Source organism: Dryobates pubescens, chromosome 7 (genome assembly GCF_014839835.1).
Source record: "Dryobates pubescens isolate bDryPub1 chromosome 7, bDryPub1.pri, whole genome shotgun sequence".
Classification (NCBI taxonomy): domain Eukaryota; kingdom Metazoa; phylum Chordata; class Aves; order Piciformes; family Picidae; genus Dryobates; species Dryobates pubescens.
This window is the reverse complement of record NC_071618.1, coordinates 15,623,426-15,639,663: the sequence shown is the minus strand read 5'-3', so window position 1 is coordinate 15,639,663 and position 16,238 is coordinate 15,623,426. Positions and strand designations below refer to the sequence as shown.

General features: G+C 41.6%; 1 protein-coding gene across 1 annotated transcript in view; it reads right to left on the bottom strand.

Moving 5' to 3' along the window:
- Window positions 1–561: 561 nt before the first annotated feature.
- The window catches only part of SLC15A1 (solute carrier family 15 member 1), a 36,223-nt gene continuing 20,546 nt past the window's right edge, over window positions 562–16,238 (bottom strand). The window contains exons 9-22 of the mRNA XM_009910348.2: window positions 13,566–13,652; window positions 12,563–12,652; window positions 11,272–11,316; window positions 11,120–11,152; window positions 10,895–10,983; window positions 8,597–8,678; window positions 7,511–7,636; window positions 5,225–5,374; window positions 4,688–4,737; window positions 4,002–4,112; window positions 3,796–3,892; window positions 3,184–3,330; window positions 2,146–2,253; window positions 562–801 (exon numbers count right to left, since the gene is read on the bottom strand). Of these exons, the coding sequence (XP_009908650.2) occupies window positions 616–801; window positions 2,146–2,253; window positions 3,184–3,330; window positions 3,796–3,892; window positions 4,002–4,112; window positions 4,688–4,737; window positions 5,225–5,374; window positions 7,511–7,636; window positions 8,597–8,678; window positions 10,895–10,983; window positions 11,120–11,152; window positions 11,272–11,316; window positions 12,563–12,652; window positions 13,566–13,652 (1,401 nt within the window). The 3' untranslated portion in view covers window positions 562–615. The remainder of the gene's footprint in view (window positions 802–2,145; window positions 2,254–3,183; window positions 3,331–3,795; window positions 3,893–4,001; window positions 4,113–4,687; window positions 4,738–5,224; window positions 5,375–7,510; window positions 7,637–8,596; window positions 8,679–10,894; window positions 10,984–11,119; window positions 11,153–11,271; window positions 11,317–12,562; window positions 12,653–13,565; window positions 13,653–16,238) is intronic.

Genomic DNA, 16,238 nt, shown 5'->3' with positions numbered 1-16,238 from the left:
ATATTTAATTAAAAATATAACAGGAATTATGTTATAATACAGACATATGTCAATACATTATAATGAAGCATTATATTACAGTGCATATCTAAGTTAATGCTGTGTGGAGCACAGACGGTATTTCAATCTGAGCAATGCTAGAGCTTTGCTTCCATTATGTGTAAGAAAGTATGAAAGAAAGGCACATGTGACCTGTTGCTTTCAAGTAACAGTGATGCTAGTGGGGGTCATAGGGACAGCTTGGCTTCAACTACTATTTCTTGGCATTGTTTCTTTCATGATATGAAATTGAAATGCAGTATAAAAATACATATTTTCACAGGATTTAGTAACATCAGGTGCAATTTCAGTATTTCAATGCTACGGTATTAATTTCGGGGTACATTAAGCGTGGAAATTCTGCTGGAGTTTCTTCAGGATACCATGCTCAGTAGAAGAGAGACTAATCTCCTTCTTGCTTCCCAAGAGAGGTTGTGTTAAGTTGGTGTTTGGTTTTGTTTTCTTAATCTCTGCCATGAGACATTATTCAGAGGTGTTAGTGACACCCTGATTCCTCTTACTGCAGAGATAGTTAATGGGATACCATAATTTACAAACACAAGTTGAATACGACTTTTACATCCGAGAGACAACTCCAGCATCATTTTCATAGATCTGTTGGGCCTTTTTGGCTGCCTTTTCTTCCTCATCAAGCTGGGCTTCAACCTCTTTTGGATCAACATAGGTATAAAAATAAGCCATGACAGCAAAAATGATGCAAACTGCCACCAGCAAGGCAGCAAACAGCACATATTCTGCCCACTGTAAAACAAACAAACACCATAATTTATCCATCAATATTTGTTCCTCAAAAGAATTATACCACTTTACTGTTTGCAAAAAAGTTCATTCAGAAAATGGAGGTGAACAAGCACAGGAAGTATTGTATGACTTAAAGAATTAAATGTAGGAAGTACATATGAAAGCAACTCAGAACTGAGGCCTAATCAACAGTTCCGCCTTCGCTGAGGAGACGAAAGGTTTGTGAATGCTGAAAACTGTTCCCAGAGGTAAGGGAGTGGACTAAGACTGAAAAGGAAATTCAACCCCTTGTTTTGGCTAGATAAGTGGAAGCAGGACTACCACCACTCTGGTTTAAAATGAGATTAAGTCAGTAGTAAAAGGTTTCTACTGACTGTAAATCTAGTCAGAGAGCAAGACCAGAACTGTGGTTTCAAAGCACTGCCTCTGCCTGAAAACCTTCAACAGCTGTACTTCTTGCTCTGTCTGGTTAATGTAGCTGAAACCAGAATTTGTCTCACATATCCCTTTTGATTCATTAGGGAGTACCACTAGTAATTTAAGTAGGTCCTGCCTGTAGTTTTCATGCCCTACAGAATGATGTTTGAAACCAATGCAACCAGAAGAAGGGGTGTGGCAAGGCTGAAATATGCAGGAGAAGGTTCATTAGTGAACTAAGTTCTGGTAGGTTTCAAGCCCGTTACTCTAGAATTTCTGTCTAGAAGTTCACAGCTTTTTCACAACAGGAAAAAAAAAAAGTAGAGATGCTAGAAACTGCTTCTTGAAAGCAATGGAGCCTGACAAAGCAAGAGTTAAGAATGGCAATCAAATAATAATAAAAAAATCTTTGTTGCTAAAGGATTTGTTGCTTAAAGTTTAGTGTGTGTACAAATACATACGCATCTTGAAGTGTTGGGGAAAAGTCCAACAAAAACTTACAGGCTTCAGTAGACAAATTACCACAACTGCAAGTGCCTTCAACATTAGTTTTAGTCCAAATAGGTTATTAATATTCATTGCTTCATTGCTCTTACTTGCATACTCAATGAGATTTAGCCAAGCACTAGTTCTACAACTGGTATACTCTTGTAGCTAACACTAACCTTCTGTATTGCAATTACAAACACAAATCCACCTTAATACGCCAATGTTCAGAAGTTGTGGATGAGAATTACCATGCAGGAACCCCCTGAAATAGACTTGCTTTTTCATAGTGTAATACAATAGCACACTGATTGCTTGATTGCCTGATCTAGTGTGGGGTGTCCCTGCCCATGGCAGGGGCGTTGGAACTAGATGATCATTGTGGTCCCTTCCAACCCTGACTGATACTATGATACTATACTACTATACTTGTGTGCTTACCTGCTCATTGAGTGTGGATGCCCTTGCCACTATAAGGACAATTATGTTACCTACAGCAACTGTCAGCAGCCACCCTGCCTGCAGCACTGCCTTCATATTTGCTGGAGCCTATAGAAGAAAGAAACAAGCTTTAGTCACATACTGCTATCACTTATTTTCTGATGTTTACTGCACAGGTTCTCTGGAGAGAGGAGGATTTCGTGGTGGTTTTTGTGTTGTGTTAGTTGGTGGTTTTTTTTTCTGGGTTGTTTGTTTTGGTGGGGTTTTTTGTGGTGGTTTTTTGTTTGTTTGATTTGGTTTGGTGTTTTTTTGTTATTGTTTGGGTTCTTGTTTGTTTCTGGGTTTTGGTGGTGGTGATTTTTTGGGTTTATTTTAAATTAAAAATTACTGGGGAATTAAACAGGCCTGGAGAAGGCTTTGAGGAACAAGAGATTACTAGTACTAACTCAAACACCTTTTCCTTTGTACACACCAAGTAACTAACAGGGAACACATTAAGTGAAGAAAATTGTGCATCATGGTCTAGCTACCCACATCTTATAACAATTCCATCTCTGCAGTCCATAGACTTGGAATTAAGACAAGAAATGCACATTGCTAATTATAAACTGCAGTTGGAAGACAAAAGGAATTAAGAGTGTATAATTAAACTGCTGCTAAAGACTGTATAGAGGAAGTTGTGAAGACAAGGTCTCAGTACTTGTTCATTTAATTTTAGGGCTCTCCAGTTTGCTTTTACAGCAGCAGTACAGTTCCACTTACTTTGAATGGATAGTCACATGTGAGAAGGAGATTTGAGGATTGGTGGTTATAACCTTCAAATTACGTATTTCAGCATAGCTTTGTGGAAAACACTGAATGCTATTGAAACAAGGCTAACTTACACCAGCCTATAGTCTTGCTAGGGAGCTCTGAGGGAGAGAACAGTGCAAACCAAGCAGCAATACAGGACCACCACTTAAAAACAATAGATCACAGAAGAAATTAGTTTGCACCAGGATTCTTAACACAGTGAGAGCTCTGAAGAGCAAAACCTACCTGTGAGTATGAAAACTCCAGCCCTGTGACAGAGAAGACTACTTCTGCACATGTAAGTATAAAATACTGAGGGATTTGCCAAGCCATATGGACTGTATTGGGTGGGATATCTTCAGAATATGTTACATTAAGATCTGGTCCAGAACACTGAAAATTGAAATAGTACATTATGAATAGAGATAAAGAGTCCATACACCAGAGGCCCTCTAAATAATTCTAGATCACCTCCAAGTTCTGGGTAAATACAAAGTACTCTACACAAAGCACTGTATACCTAACTATAAAGTAATAGTTATTTTACAGCAGACTTCATACAAATCCTTAGTGTCTAATAAGGCTAATGATTTAAGGCTTTTAGTGGGGAACATGAATGCTTGCATTATATTATTTCCCATCATTATTTTTATAGTTAACAATAGTTTTATGTTCTGCTTAACATACCAGAATTCTATCATATATGCAATTAAGGGCAAGAGGGATAATGCTGCAAACATCTTTTTGGTGGTGTTATTGTTTTGGTTTTCTTTGGTTGGTTGGTTTTTTTTTTTTTAAAGAAAATATTGATGTGAAAATTAATTCTGTCTTGCCCATCCAATGGCACAAGAAACTCACCTTGTTAATGATAATGGTATAGGCACTGCCAAATCCAAGTGATTCTGAAAGCACTGAACAAGGGGCTAAATAATTAATAGCCGTAATATTCTCTCTCCTGAAAATAAAAGCAAAGTTCAGACCATAGATAACTGTGTGTATTATGTAGCATAAAAAAAGAGTTCCAATGTCTTTTTCCAAGGACAAGCATGAATTTAAACGCTTACCTTCCTCCTGTGAAGAGGCTGTAATTACTGACAGAATAAGGCATCAGTGTTCCGAAAGAAGTGTCACCCAGAGTGACGTTGGTAAGAATATCAGGCAAATTGTTCATGAACCTTTAAAATGAAATATTAAACAAAAACACTTCTGATGACATACTGAACAGCACAACAAGCATCAGGTTTTCCCCTTTTGTTGCTGTCAGTTAACATTTTTGAAAAGCAAACCTCTAAATCTCTTAAAGTGTAGCTAAAGCAGAAGAAAGCTAGGCCCATATCATCCTAAGCAGGCAGTGGGCTGATATCAAAAGCAAGCCTTCAGTTACAAGCAGCAAACAAAATGCATTTGCAAATGGAAGATGTAGAAGAAAAGCAGCATCAGTAGGATATTTCTTCCCCAAGATTAAAACAGAGGTATAGATATGCAAACTGTGCTAGCTCTTTACAAAATGTCTAGACAAATTGAGTGAAAAGTACACTTCCAGTTTCAGCCATATTGTACTACAAATAGACACACAAGATAGCTTAGAACCATGCCCCAGAAGTTCCTACAACCCCTTAACATTAAGTGTGGAGTCCAGAAAGTAGAGAATTTCTACAGCACAGACAAATGTTAAGCAAGAAGACTCTACTCAGGAGGCATGTTTAAAAGTTGCACCACTGCCAAAATTTAGGAGCCAAAGAAACTTTACCTGATGAGATTTTTTCCTTCTTTTGGCTTTGATGTGACATTGTCAAACAGCTGGTGGGAGAGACCATTATCAGCATACTTTGTTGGCATTAGTAAACATCTTAAACATGCACTACTATACAGCAATGAGAATAAACAGAGGCCTCAGAGTAACATCCCAGAATCTTACTAGGATATGTCTACTAGAAAACAGCACATGTCTGCACGTTCAATTTTGGTGAAAGTTTGTCAAGGTAATTCTAAGTTGGTAATTTATTTTTTACATTTTGAAAAAAACAAAACAAAACCCAAAAAACCACACACACACCAAAAGCACCAACCAAAACAAACAAACACCACCCACCCCACCCACCCCCCCCCAACAACAACATCCTGCCCTGCTCTCTACAGCTCACCCATTTCACTGGTACCAGCAGAGACAGGGAGAGACAGAAAACCAACGAAAGGGAAAAGGCACTCAGAGCTCATCCTCTCAGCTTCACACACTCCACGTAGCTGCTAAGATATAATGCGTATCTTGGGAACTGAGCAGACTTACCCACACAGGATCAATGTGTGTTGCATTATTTCTAATTCCAAGAGTGTGACGTTCTGCCCCTGGCAACATGATAAGTTCATTTATAACATTATTCCCAGAAATTATGCTTAATGATTGCACCTCGGATACCTCAAGCGTCACATAGTCCGTCTACAAAGACAAACAAATTGCTATGAACTTCCATGCAACTGTATATCTATGTACACCATTGAAGGACCGTGACCTCAGGGGGACAGAAGTTTGTGTGTGTGTTACTTTGTAAGGGCCAGAGAACGTGAGCATCTCCTAATTTCACTTTTTTGGCATCAAGCACCAATTTAATTGATTATTATTTTTTATTGTTTTCTTTTATTAGACATGCTTCAAAGTTAACACAAGCTTCCCACAAGCATTATCACAGTATAACTAAGGTTGGAAGAGACCCCAAGGATCATCAAGTCCAACCTGTCTCCACAGACCTCATGACTAGACCATGGCACCAAGTGCCATGTCCAATCTCCTCTTGAACACCTCCAGGGACGGTGACTCCACCACCTCCCTGGGCAGCACATTCCAATGACGAACGACTCGCTCAGTGAAGAACTTTTTCCTCACCTCGAGTCTAAACCTCCCCTGGCACAGCTTGAGACTGTGTCCCCTTGTTCTGGTGCTGGTTGCCTGGGAGAAGAGACCAACCCCCTCCTGTCTACAATTACCTTTCAGGTAGTTGTAGAGGGCAATGAGGTCACCCCTGATCCTTCTCTTCTCCAGGCTAAATATAAATATAATTATAAAATTATCAAATAACTATTACATTATCCTTTGTATTTGCTGCTCCAAACAAATTAGGCTTCCTACCACTACCAAGTAAAATTCTGTTTAGCCACAGCACTAGCATAAATTACAGTGTGATATTTGTCCAAACAGCACTCCTAAGAGATGCAAATGCAAACACAAACTGAATATGGTTTCAGCATAACAGGAGTGACTAGCACCAGGATGTTTTAAGTAATCTAAATATTTCATTTGCATAAAACACTTAAAATGTTAACAGACATGTTAATTAGTATTGAAATAATTTGGGAAAAATTGAGAAAAAACCATTTTATGATCCAAACCACCTAGATTATAAAGTATCTTTGGTAGAGACTGAAGCATTTTACACCCTTCATTTTCAGGTATGCACTGTGGTTATATGAATTCCACATCTACGTAGAATTGCAGTGGCCCTTTCTCCTCAGATTAGTTTCTATGCATGCCAAATTTAAAGGATGATGGAATAAAGTTTTTCCTCTTATATGGAAAAAGGACTGCAGGCTATCAGAGAACACACTTCCTGACACCCGTTACTAATGGACAAAGTCCATCAGCTCCACATGTCACCATCAACAGGGCTGTCAAGGCTGTGCTGTAACAGAGGTTGGAAACATTGGCAACAAATCTGAAGATTAATACATGAGAGAGCCACAGGAAAAGCTCCTTGTTTGAGCAGAGACTTACTAGAGTTGAATAGACTTTTTCTGAAGGAAGGGGTGTTTCCACCATTAAGAAATGGCACATCTTATCAAGAGTAAGACTTTCAATTAGTTCAAAAATCACTATTACGTTTCTTAAAAGTACTCTTGCCAAAAGAAACTGGATCTACTGAGAACAGTGGAAGTTATTTCTTTGTTCACTGTGTTTACAAGTAACACTTCATTCTACCATTATTTAAATTAATAAGACTGCCTAGAAAATAATTAATTTTGAACCACTAGGTAAGAATCTTTCAGAAGTAACACATGTAAACTTTGATTTGCCCCTTTTTTGTCATAAATGCATAGAATAGTTTGGGTTGGAAGCAATCTTTAAAGGTCATCTAGTCCAAACCCCTCCTGCAGCAAGCAGTGGCATCTTCACCTAAATCAAGTTGCTTAGAGCCCCAAACGACCTGACTTTGAATGTTTCGCAACCTGTGAAATCTGTCTGGGCTAAGGACTCCAGAGCTGGACACAGTACTCCAAGTAATGTCACCACTAACCAGAGCAGACTAGAAGGGCAGAATCACGTCCCTCGACCTACTGATCACGGTTCTTGTGATGCAGCCCAGCTTTCTGGGCTACTAGCCCACACTGGTACCTAAGAGACCTTCCCCACAGGGCTGCTCTCAATCCCATCATTCCCCAGCCTATACTGATAGTAATAATTGCTCCAGCACAGGTGCTCTTGGCCTTGCTAAACCTCATGAGGTTCACACAGAACAACCTCTGAAGCTTGTCCAGGTCCCTCTGGATGGCTATTTAATTTGCTATTCCGCAACTCACTTACCCACTCCAAAGGTTTTAGATTTACACTGTAAAGTTGAGGCTCAAATTTAACATCTGCTTCGAAAGTGCCTAGGTTTATTATTTTGATTTGGAGCTGGTTAGCTGTGGGGAAGACTGGGAGAGTTTTCTGTAAGACAGAAAGTAAGAAAAAAAAAAAAGTTTAAAAAAAAATAAATATCAGTGTCCTAACCCAAATCATATGGAGAAAGTACTATAATTACCATGATCTTAATATTATCTCTTGATGAAAATTAACATTTATCTAATAAGCAGTGATTTTCAGGAGGGATGCAATTTTTAATAATGGGATTATTTGCTATTCTCACAAGCTGCCTTACTGCTGCCTCTGGAAAGAAGTCTCTCATCCACACCAGCGCTTCCATTGCCAGATATGGTTCCTCCTTGAGCCCTGCAGCATGCTGCCTCTACCAAGACCACTGTGCAGTTCAAAGAATGGCCTTTTCCTGTATCCTATGGCTTCCTGGGTTCCCAAGTTTCTTTAATATGTTCTAATTCATTCTCACCCAGCACTGGTGCTGCTCATCTGGACAGAGGCATACAAGGGCACTGCCTAGTATGATAGCCCAGAGAAACTGAACTTCTGGAGATTCTATTCTTCAGATCTTGAAATGCAATGGATCACCTCCCAGAGGTTTTGCCAACACCTCAGCTACAGGGGAAACCTTCATCTGGTTCAGGCATAGCACCTGCCTTTCATGGCACGGAAAGTTAGGTGTGATGAATTCTACCCTAAAGAGGTATGATTTTTCCCCATGCTGTGATGATGCTTCTCAGACTGTCATGCTTCCAGTCTAAAAAAATCAAGAAGAGGTCAGAAATACAGATCAGTAGCTGCCCGGTAAGCCAAACAGATCTCTGGTTTTCAGCTTTTAGTCTCAGTTTAAAAACTTGGTTGCCTTTAATGCATGATTTACACTAATGGCAGATGAAATGTTTTGCAGGATAGTGTTCACAGCTAGTTAATTATTCTAATCACACTATTGCAATATGCCTCAATACTTTCCCTTTCTCTACATGGCTCATTTTCCCATTAAATGCATTTCATTCTGTATTAACAAATACTTACATCTATTTGCACCTGAACAAGGGCAGCAGCCACAAAAGCCATAGCTGCAAGGAACATACCAACAGTCATCTTTCTCAGGGGCCTAGTGCAACAACAAAACACATGTGAATATCAAGACAAGTATTAATTCAAAGCTTCAGGTGTTAGTTTGGTTTTCCACAGCGGGAAATTCAAATGGCCACAACTAGCACATTATCACTACTTGATGAGATGGTGGTGTCACAGAAAGAGTGTAACTATGAATTCAGAGGTACCCAAGCAGGAATTACATATTTCCTGCAGCATCTTAACTTGTTACTGTGCATCTACTAGGCTCAAATATTGACTGAATCTAATTAAGATTCCGAAAAAGTTTGATCTGCAGAAAAAAAAGACTCCAACTATCTAGTAGCTGCTAGCTTAAAACAATAAAAAGTCGAGAAGTTATGCCTCATTTTAAAGGGGTAAAAAACTTGTTCCCATATTGCTGTGTTTAAATCAAAAAAATCAATGAACAAAGAAGTGAGAGAAATACATTGAATTAGGAGACATCTATTGACATTCAGGTGAGCTTTAAGGGTAAATTTAAGATAGATATTTGAAGGAACCGAATTGTTGGAGCAGGTCCAGAGGGGGGCCACAAGATGATCAGAGGGCTGGAGGTTCCCTATGAGGATGGCTGCAAGAGTTTGGGCTATTCATCCTGAAGCAGAGAAGACTCCAGGGAGACCTTATAATAACCTTCCACAACCTGAAGGGGTCTTACAAAAAAGCTGGGAAGGGACCACTTACAAGGGCTTGTAGTGATAGGAAAAGGGGAAAAGGCTTTAAGCTGGAAAAGGGTGCATTTAGATTAGACATTAGAAATAACTTTTCTACGATGAGGATGGTGAGACCCTGGAACAGGTTGCCCAGGGATGTTGTGGATGCCCCCTCCCTGGAAACATTTACGGTCAGGTTGGATGAAGCCTTGAGCAGCCTGTTATGGTGGAAGGTATCCCTGCCCATGGCATGAAGTTGCAACTACATAATCTTTAAGTTTCCTTCCAACCCAAAGCAATCTACGATGTATGGCATTGTTTGCCAGATGTAGAGTACCCACAAATGGATGAGTTTCCAGCACAGCACACCCTCCCAGTTCTTCATAATTGTATGGAAAAATCAGACCTATCATAAATTAGAACCTTGTGTGGCTCAGTTGGTAGCACATAAGACCCTTAATGGGAACATTGTGAGTTCAAGCCTGCAGTGGGCAGTAGTGTCTTCCCTACTCTAGTCATGAGGTCTGTGGTGACAGGTTGGACTCGATCTTTGAGGTCTCTTCCAACCTTAGTGATACTGAAAGAGATTACTGAAATTGTTTTAAGAACCGTATTCTCTTCTGCATCTCCAGCTTCCAAGTGTTAGTCACTTCATTACCAATACTTGAATGTGTCCAGAGGAGCGCAATGAGGCTGGTGAGAGGCCTTGAGCACAAGCCCTATGAGGAGAGGCTGGGGGAGCTGGGGTTGTTTAGCCTGGAGAAGAGGAGGCTCAGGGGAGACCTCATTGCTGTCTACAACTACCTGAAGGGAGGTTGTAGCTAGGAGGGAGTTGGTCTCTTTTCTCAAGCAACCAGCACCAGAACAAGAGGACACAATCTCAAGCTGTGCCAGGCGAACATTTAGGCTCGAGGTGAGGAGAAAGTTCTTCACTGAGAGAGTCGTTCACCATTGGAATGTGCTGCCCAGGGAAGCGGTGGAGTCGCCGTCCCTGGAGGGGTTCAAGAGGGGGTTGGATGTGGCACTTGGTGCCACGGTTTAGTCATGAGGTCTGTGGTGACAGGTTGGACTTGATGATCTTTGAGGTCTCTTCCAGCCTTGGTGATACTGTGATAAAAACAGTGTGCAATGCCCTCTGAAGCTAAACCTAGAAGCATGCTTCACTGGAACTGAAGCACTGTCTCATGTAGTTTTAAAGCCCCAAACGTGACATGCTAAGGATGTGTTTTGTAGTTCTTATGCTTCGGAAGTGAAAGTGGGTAGGCATGAGGAAAATGGAAAATAGTAAACAGCACCTTTCCTGCTATTAAAAGCTTTGGCCCTTAACTGGAAAATACTGTTTATTATATTCTCTTCCTCTACTGTGGTACCTGTATGTACCACATACTGCAGTATTCTGTATTTCTTGAATTTTCATTTCTATAAAGTATTATCCCCAATTTATATACTCTGCAATTTTCTCCTTAGCTGAATGCTTGCTCATATAATATTAGGGCTGGAAGAGCAGTTCAAGGAAAGCACCAAAATAAGCCTCTGTTAGAAGTCAGGTTCAACTTACGTAAAATTGATCTTGCATTTCTTGATCAAAGGATATATCACAGTATCTACAACTGGGACCATTATAATAATCAGGATTGGATTCACAGTCTGGTGAACATAAACAGAAGGGAGAAAAAACAAAACAAAAAAGAGTATTTTTCAAATTCCCTTTCTAAATGAAGGGATATATGTATATGTAAACTTTGGGAAGTACTTCAAATGGGCAGCCAGAAGATTACTGTACCTGCATTTGGTCTGGCTGAATCTGAATAGCTCCCTGGTGAATAAAAAGAAAGAAATAAATTTTTAAGAAGTGTTATAATATTGTGACAACAAGTAAAACTGATCTGAAATGTAAATATTAATTAAGAGAAAAAGCAATAAAAAGCAACCTACAAAACTTCCATCCATTGTTGTGGCTTGCAGTGTCCATCTTGAGCCCTTAACAAAAGAAGAAAAAGTTAAATGCCACAGTAAATCAACCCGCCAGAGTTCCCTTGATTGTTTCTATAAGTAAAATAGTGGGAAAGACATGCAATAAAATAATAAAAACAGCTAGCTTGAAGTATTCGTACCCTGCAATGTAAATATTTAAACAAAGTGATCCTTGCAGACCATTTGACTTTATTTACTAATTTCATGAAATGGAGTGGAAAACAATTTAGATGCAGAGATTAGCTGGAGAGATGGCAGGGACATCTTGCAGAGAACACTGTCATGTGCTGTGCACAGAAGCCATCCAAGTACCTTTTTGCTGCCTCTGCCTGAGCCCAAGCACCCACACCGTCAGCATGTCTGTTCTTCCTTCACAGAGCCCAACAGTGAGCAGCCAAGCCAGGACTGGCAGCCCTCTGCCCAGGAAACCTGCCTATAATTGGGTCAAGTGATGCTGATTTTCAGTCCGAGCCCAGGGTGAGACAGGATCGTGCATCACTGCATCTGTGGCCCAAGTCTTGAAATACCCACAAGATACAACTATCTGAGATACAAGTTATTACTTAGGAAATGAGTATTTTGTTCTGATTTTTATACCAGAGCTGGTCACTTGCAAGCTCACACTGACAGTTAGAGCTCACTGGTACTAGACTAAAGCAGCACAATCTAGATCCAACTTCCTGCAGTCTGCCTTGGATAAAGCTTTCAGCCTGTTTCTCTCAGATGTCCTCCTGAATTCGTACTTCAATACTTAACTATGAAAGCCTGCTTTCATGAACCCCTTTCTTGAATGGGAATTATAGGCTTATACTTCTGTTTAAGGGTGCAAGTTATTTACAAGTTTGAGAGATAAGCAAACTAGCACCCAGGTCATTTCAACCCTGATTCTCCAAAGGATTTATAGAGGGATCCTACATTTCATCTCACAACTGATGGTTAAAGAAACATCAGAACTAAGAAAGCCTTATATAACTGTTTCATCCTCCAAGTCCTGGCCAACAGATTTGGAGAGGCCTCAGTCACTGAATCAGTCCTGGCCATGTCCAGATACACTAAGTTTCCCCTGGCTGCAGAACATTCTGTACTAGCATGACTCAGTGACTAGCCATTCATATCAGAACCAAGTTAAAAAATTCACAAAGCATTATTTCTCCATCCTCCAACAGGCACCTTTTGTGTCTGGTGACCTCAGAGTACATATAGAGTGACTTGCTACAGCTCTAATTGCCAATCCAAATAATTTCTACTTTACCTGCTGGTCAAAAAGTGCCCAGAACATGGGGAGAGGAATATACAGGAAAAGCACTTTCAGCACCATCTTAATCTGAACAATCAGTCGTTTCTGCAGCAAACAAATTACACAGATGAATGGGTCAAAAGAGAGAGTTGCAGATTTGCAGCACAGCAGCACATCATGTCATGTCTATCCACATACTAAACTTCTGTATTCTGAGTATTTCTGCTGATTTCTGTTAAAAAGAACAAAGTCTGCTTGTAGATGTGGGAAAGGCTGCCGGTTAAAGGTGAAACAGATATTAAAGAGACCTTCTGTCTCAACATGTATGCTGATGGAAGCACTAGATTTAACACAGTGGTGTCGTTTTTCTAGGAAGGAGGCATTTGAACAACATGTGACTGAGGAATACATTTAGAAATAGGAAAATTGCATATAGGCCATAGAAAAATAAAGGCTAAGTCTCTGTGCTACTATTGACAATGGGATAGGGCAGATAGGAGACAAGGGATGTGGCTGGAAAACATGGACTCATGGTAAGGAGCTTTTGAGGCCAGAGAAATGAAGAATTTATCCACTTCAACTGAAATTCCCAAGCATGATTCCAGTTTGCTCCCAACAAGTGTTACAGCCTTCTGCATTAACTGTGCCAGTTAACATCATGCCTATTTTCCCTTCTGCGTTCATGAAACCAGCATATTTCTGTTTGAAGCCAGTTTAAGAGTAACAAGGTTGACAAGGATAACATTTGCTATTTTAACTAAAAAATGAATAGGTGCTTGTGTTTGCTCAACAAGGGAAACAGTCTTCTCCATCTCCCTTAAATTTCCCTGAACAGCCTACCATCACAGAACATGAACTCACACAACTTTCTCCCACTATAGTTGAGCAGATAACCTGCAACCCCAGAGGGCCACAGAGGTTTGTCTGGACCATTAGCTTCTGAATGATTTGAGGGGTCCAAAACTATTTGCCCAGCATGAGAGGATGCCCAGCACAGGAGTGCTTATGTAGGACTTACATCATACTTCTCACTTGCCCAGTCCAGCCAGTGCTTTCTCTTGGGGAACTTCAGGCTGCGATGCTGAAACCTGTTTTTGATGGCAAACTGAGGAGAGACAGAAGTTTGCTTAATAGCATAAAATTTTTTTTTTAGTGCAATAAACTTTGTCATTAAAGATGACACTCCTGTTTTTAGTGTTTAGAGTGCTAAAGGTGAAATACTTCCCTTAACTATTCTAAGATAAGGGAATATTGCATTTAAAGTTTCAGGCTGTGTGGAGCACACACCTGTTGCAGTTTGAGCTGGGTGCCCCCCTGGTGTGTTCACTTCCTGTGTCCATTAGTCCAGCCCAGAGGGATGGACACAGGAAATTGTGTATTTCCTACCATAATTCTTTGCACCACTATAAGATCCAGTGCGGAGTCTAGCACTCTCTCTTTTCTTCCTCCTCCGCCAGCCGGTAACTGGGGGAGATGTCTGCTGGCTTTGGGCCTGGCTAGGCCCAAGGCCACAGGGGGATGGGCAGTCTCAGGCCTGGCCAGCTGAGACTAGCCCAGCAGAGGGAGGGGGAAGAAGGAGCCCTGAGGGTCTCAGGTGTACCCTCAGGTGGGAATGGGATGCCTCTGGGTCTGCTTTGGGATCTTTCTTTGTCACTGCGCTTTGGGTTTTCTGTAACATTCACTGCTTTCTATTTAAACTTTCATCACTTTTGCAATCCGTTTGCCTGAGTGTTTTATTCCTGCCCGTGGTGGGGAGAGAGGGGGCTGCCTCAACCCAGCACAACACCTGAGATTATGTGAAGCAAACAGCTCAGAGTAGTCTCAATGTGGGTTGCTTTTCAGAACTTGAAGACTTGCCTATTTCAGACTTATGTACAATAATAAATAGAAGACTATCATATGCACAGATTCAGATCTGAGTGGATGTAAGTGTACATTCCAGTATCAGAAGCTGTATCTTGAAGATACTCCTCATATCTTCACAGAATACATCTATTTGAAAGAGACCGCCAAGATCATCCAATCCTCAACCTGGTACTGAAGGGTCAACACTAAACTATGTGCTTAAGTGCCATGTCCACAAGCTACTTGAATACCCCCAGAGATGGTGACTCCACTGCTACCCTAGGCAGACCATACCAATGTTGGATAACGCTTTCAGCAAAGAAATATTTCCTAATATCTAGCCTAAACCTCCCCTGACACAGCTTGTAACCGTTTCTTCTAGTCCTCTCATTTGTCATCAGTGGCCTCATCAGTACTGAGTACAGGGGGATGACCACCTCCCTGCTTATAGATTCATAGATTCAATAAGGTTGGAAAAGACCTCAAGGATCAACAAGTTCAACCTGTCACCACAGACCTCATAACTACTAAACCATGGCACCAAGTGCCACATCTAATCTCTGCTTGAACACCTCCAGGGATGGTGACTCCACCACCTCCCTGGGCAGCACATTCCAATGGCAAACGACTCTCTCAGTGAAGAACTTTCTCCTCACCTCGAGCCTAAATGTTCCCTGGCACAGCTTGAGACTGTGTCCTCTTGTTCTGGTGCTGGTTGCTTGAGAAAAGAGACCAACTCCCTCCTAGCTACGACCTCCCTTCAGGTAGTTGTAGACAGCAATGAGGTCTCCCCTGAGCCTCCTCTTCTCCAGGCTAAACAACCCCAGCTCCCTCAGCCTCTCCTTGTAGAGCTTGTGCTCAAGGCCTCTCACCAGCCTTGTTGCCCTTCTCTGGACACATTCCAGCAACTGAACATCTTTCCTAAACTGAGGGACCCAGAACTGGACACAGTACACAAGATGTGACCTAACGAGTGCTGAGTACAGGGGCAGAATGACCTCCCTGCTCCTGCTGAGCACACTGTTCCTGATACAGGCCAGGATGCCATTGGCCTTCTTGGCCACCTGGGCACACTGCTGGCTCATGTTCAGCTGACTGTCAATCAGTACTCCCAGGTCCCCTTCTGTCTGGCTTCTCTCCAGCCACTCTGACCCCAGCCTGTAGGACTGCACAGGGTTGTTGTGACCAAAGTGCAGCAGCCGATACTTGGACTTGTTGAATACAATCATGTTGGACTCTGCCCATCTGTCCAGCCTGTCAAGGTCCCTCTGGAGAGCCTTTCTACCCTCTAATAGATCAACACCTACTCCCAACTTGGTGTTGTCAGCAAATTTACTGATGATGGACTCAATCCCCTTGTCCAGATCATCAGTAAAGATATTGAACAGGATGGGGCCCAGCACTGATCCCTGGGGGACACCACTAGTGACTGGCTGCCAGCTGGATGTGGCACCATTCACCACCACTCTCTGGGCTCGGCCCTCCAGCCACTTCCTAACCCAGCAGAGTGCTGCTGTCCAAGCCATGAGCTGCCAGCTTGGCCAGGAGTTTGCTGTGGGGGATGGTGTCAAAGGCCTTGCTGAAGTCCAGGTAGACTACATCCACAGCCTTCCCCAAATCAGCCAGGCAGGTGTGTTTCTAATACAAGCCAGGGTGCAATTGGCTTTCTTGGCCAGATTTTTTTATCCAGTGTAGAATGCACTTATCCAAGCCTTGTGCCATGAGTTTCTAGAGGAGAATGCTGTGGGAGATAGTGTCATGGGCTTTAGTAAAGTCGAGCTAGACAAGGCCCACAGCCCTTCCCCCTTCCATTAGGCAGGTCACCTTATTGTAGGAGATCAGATCA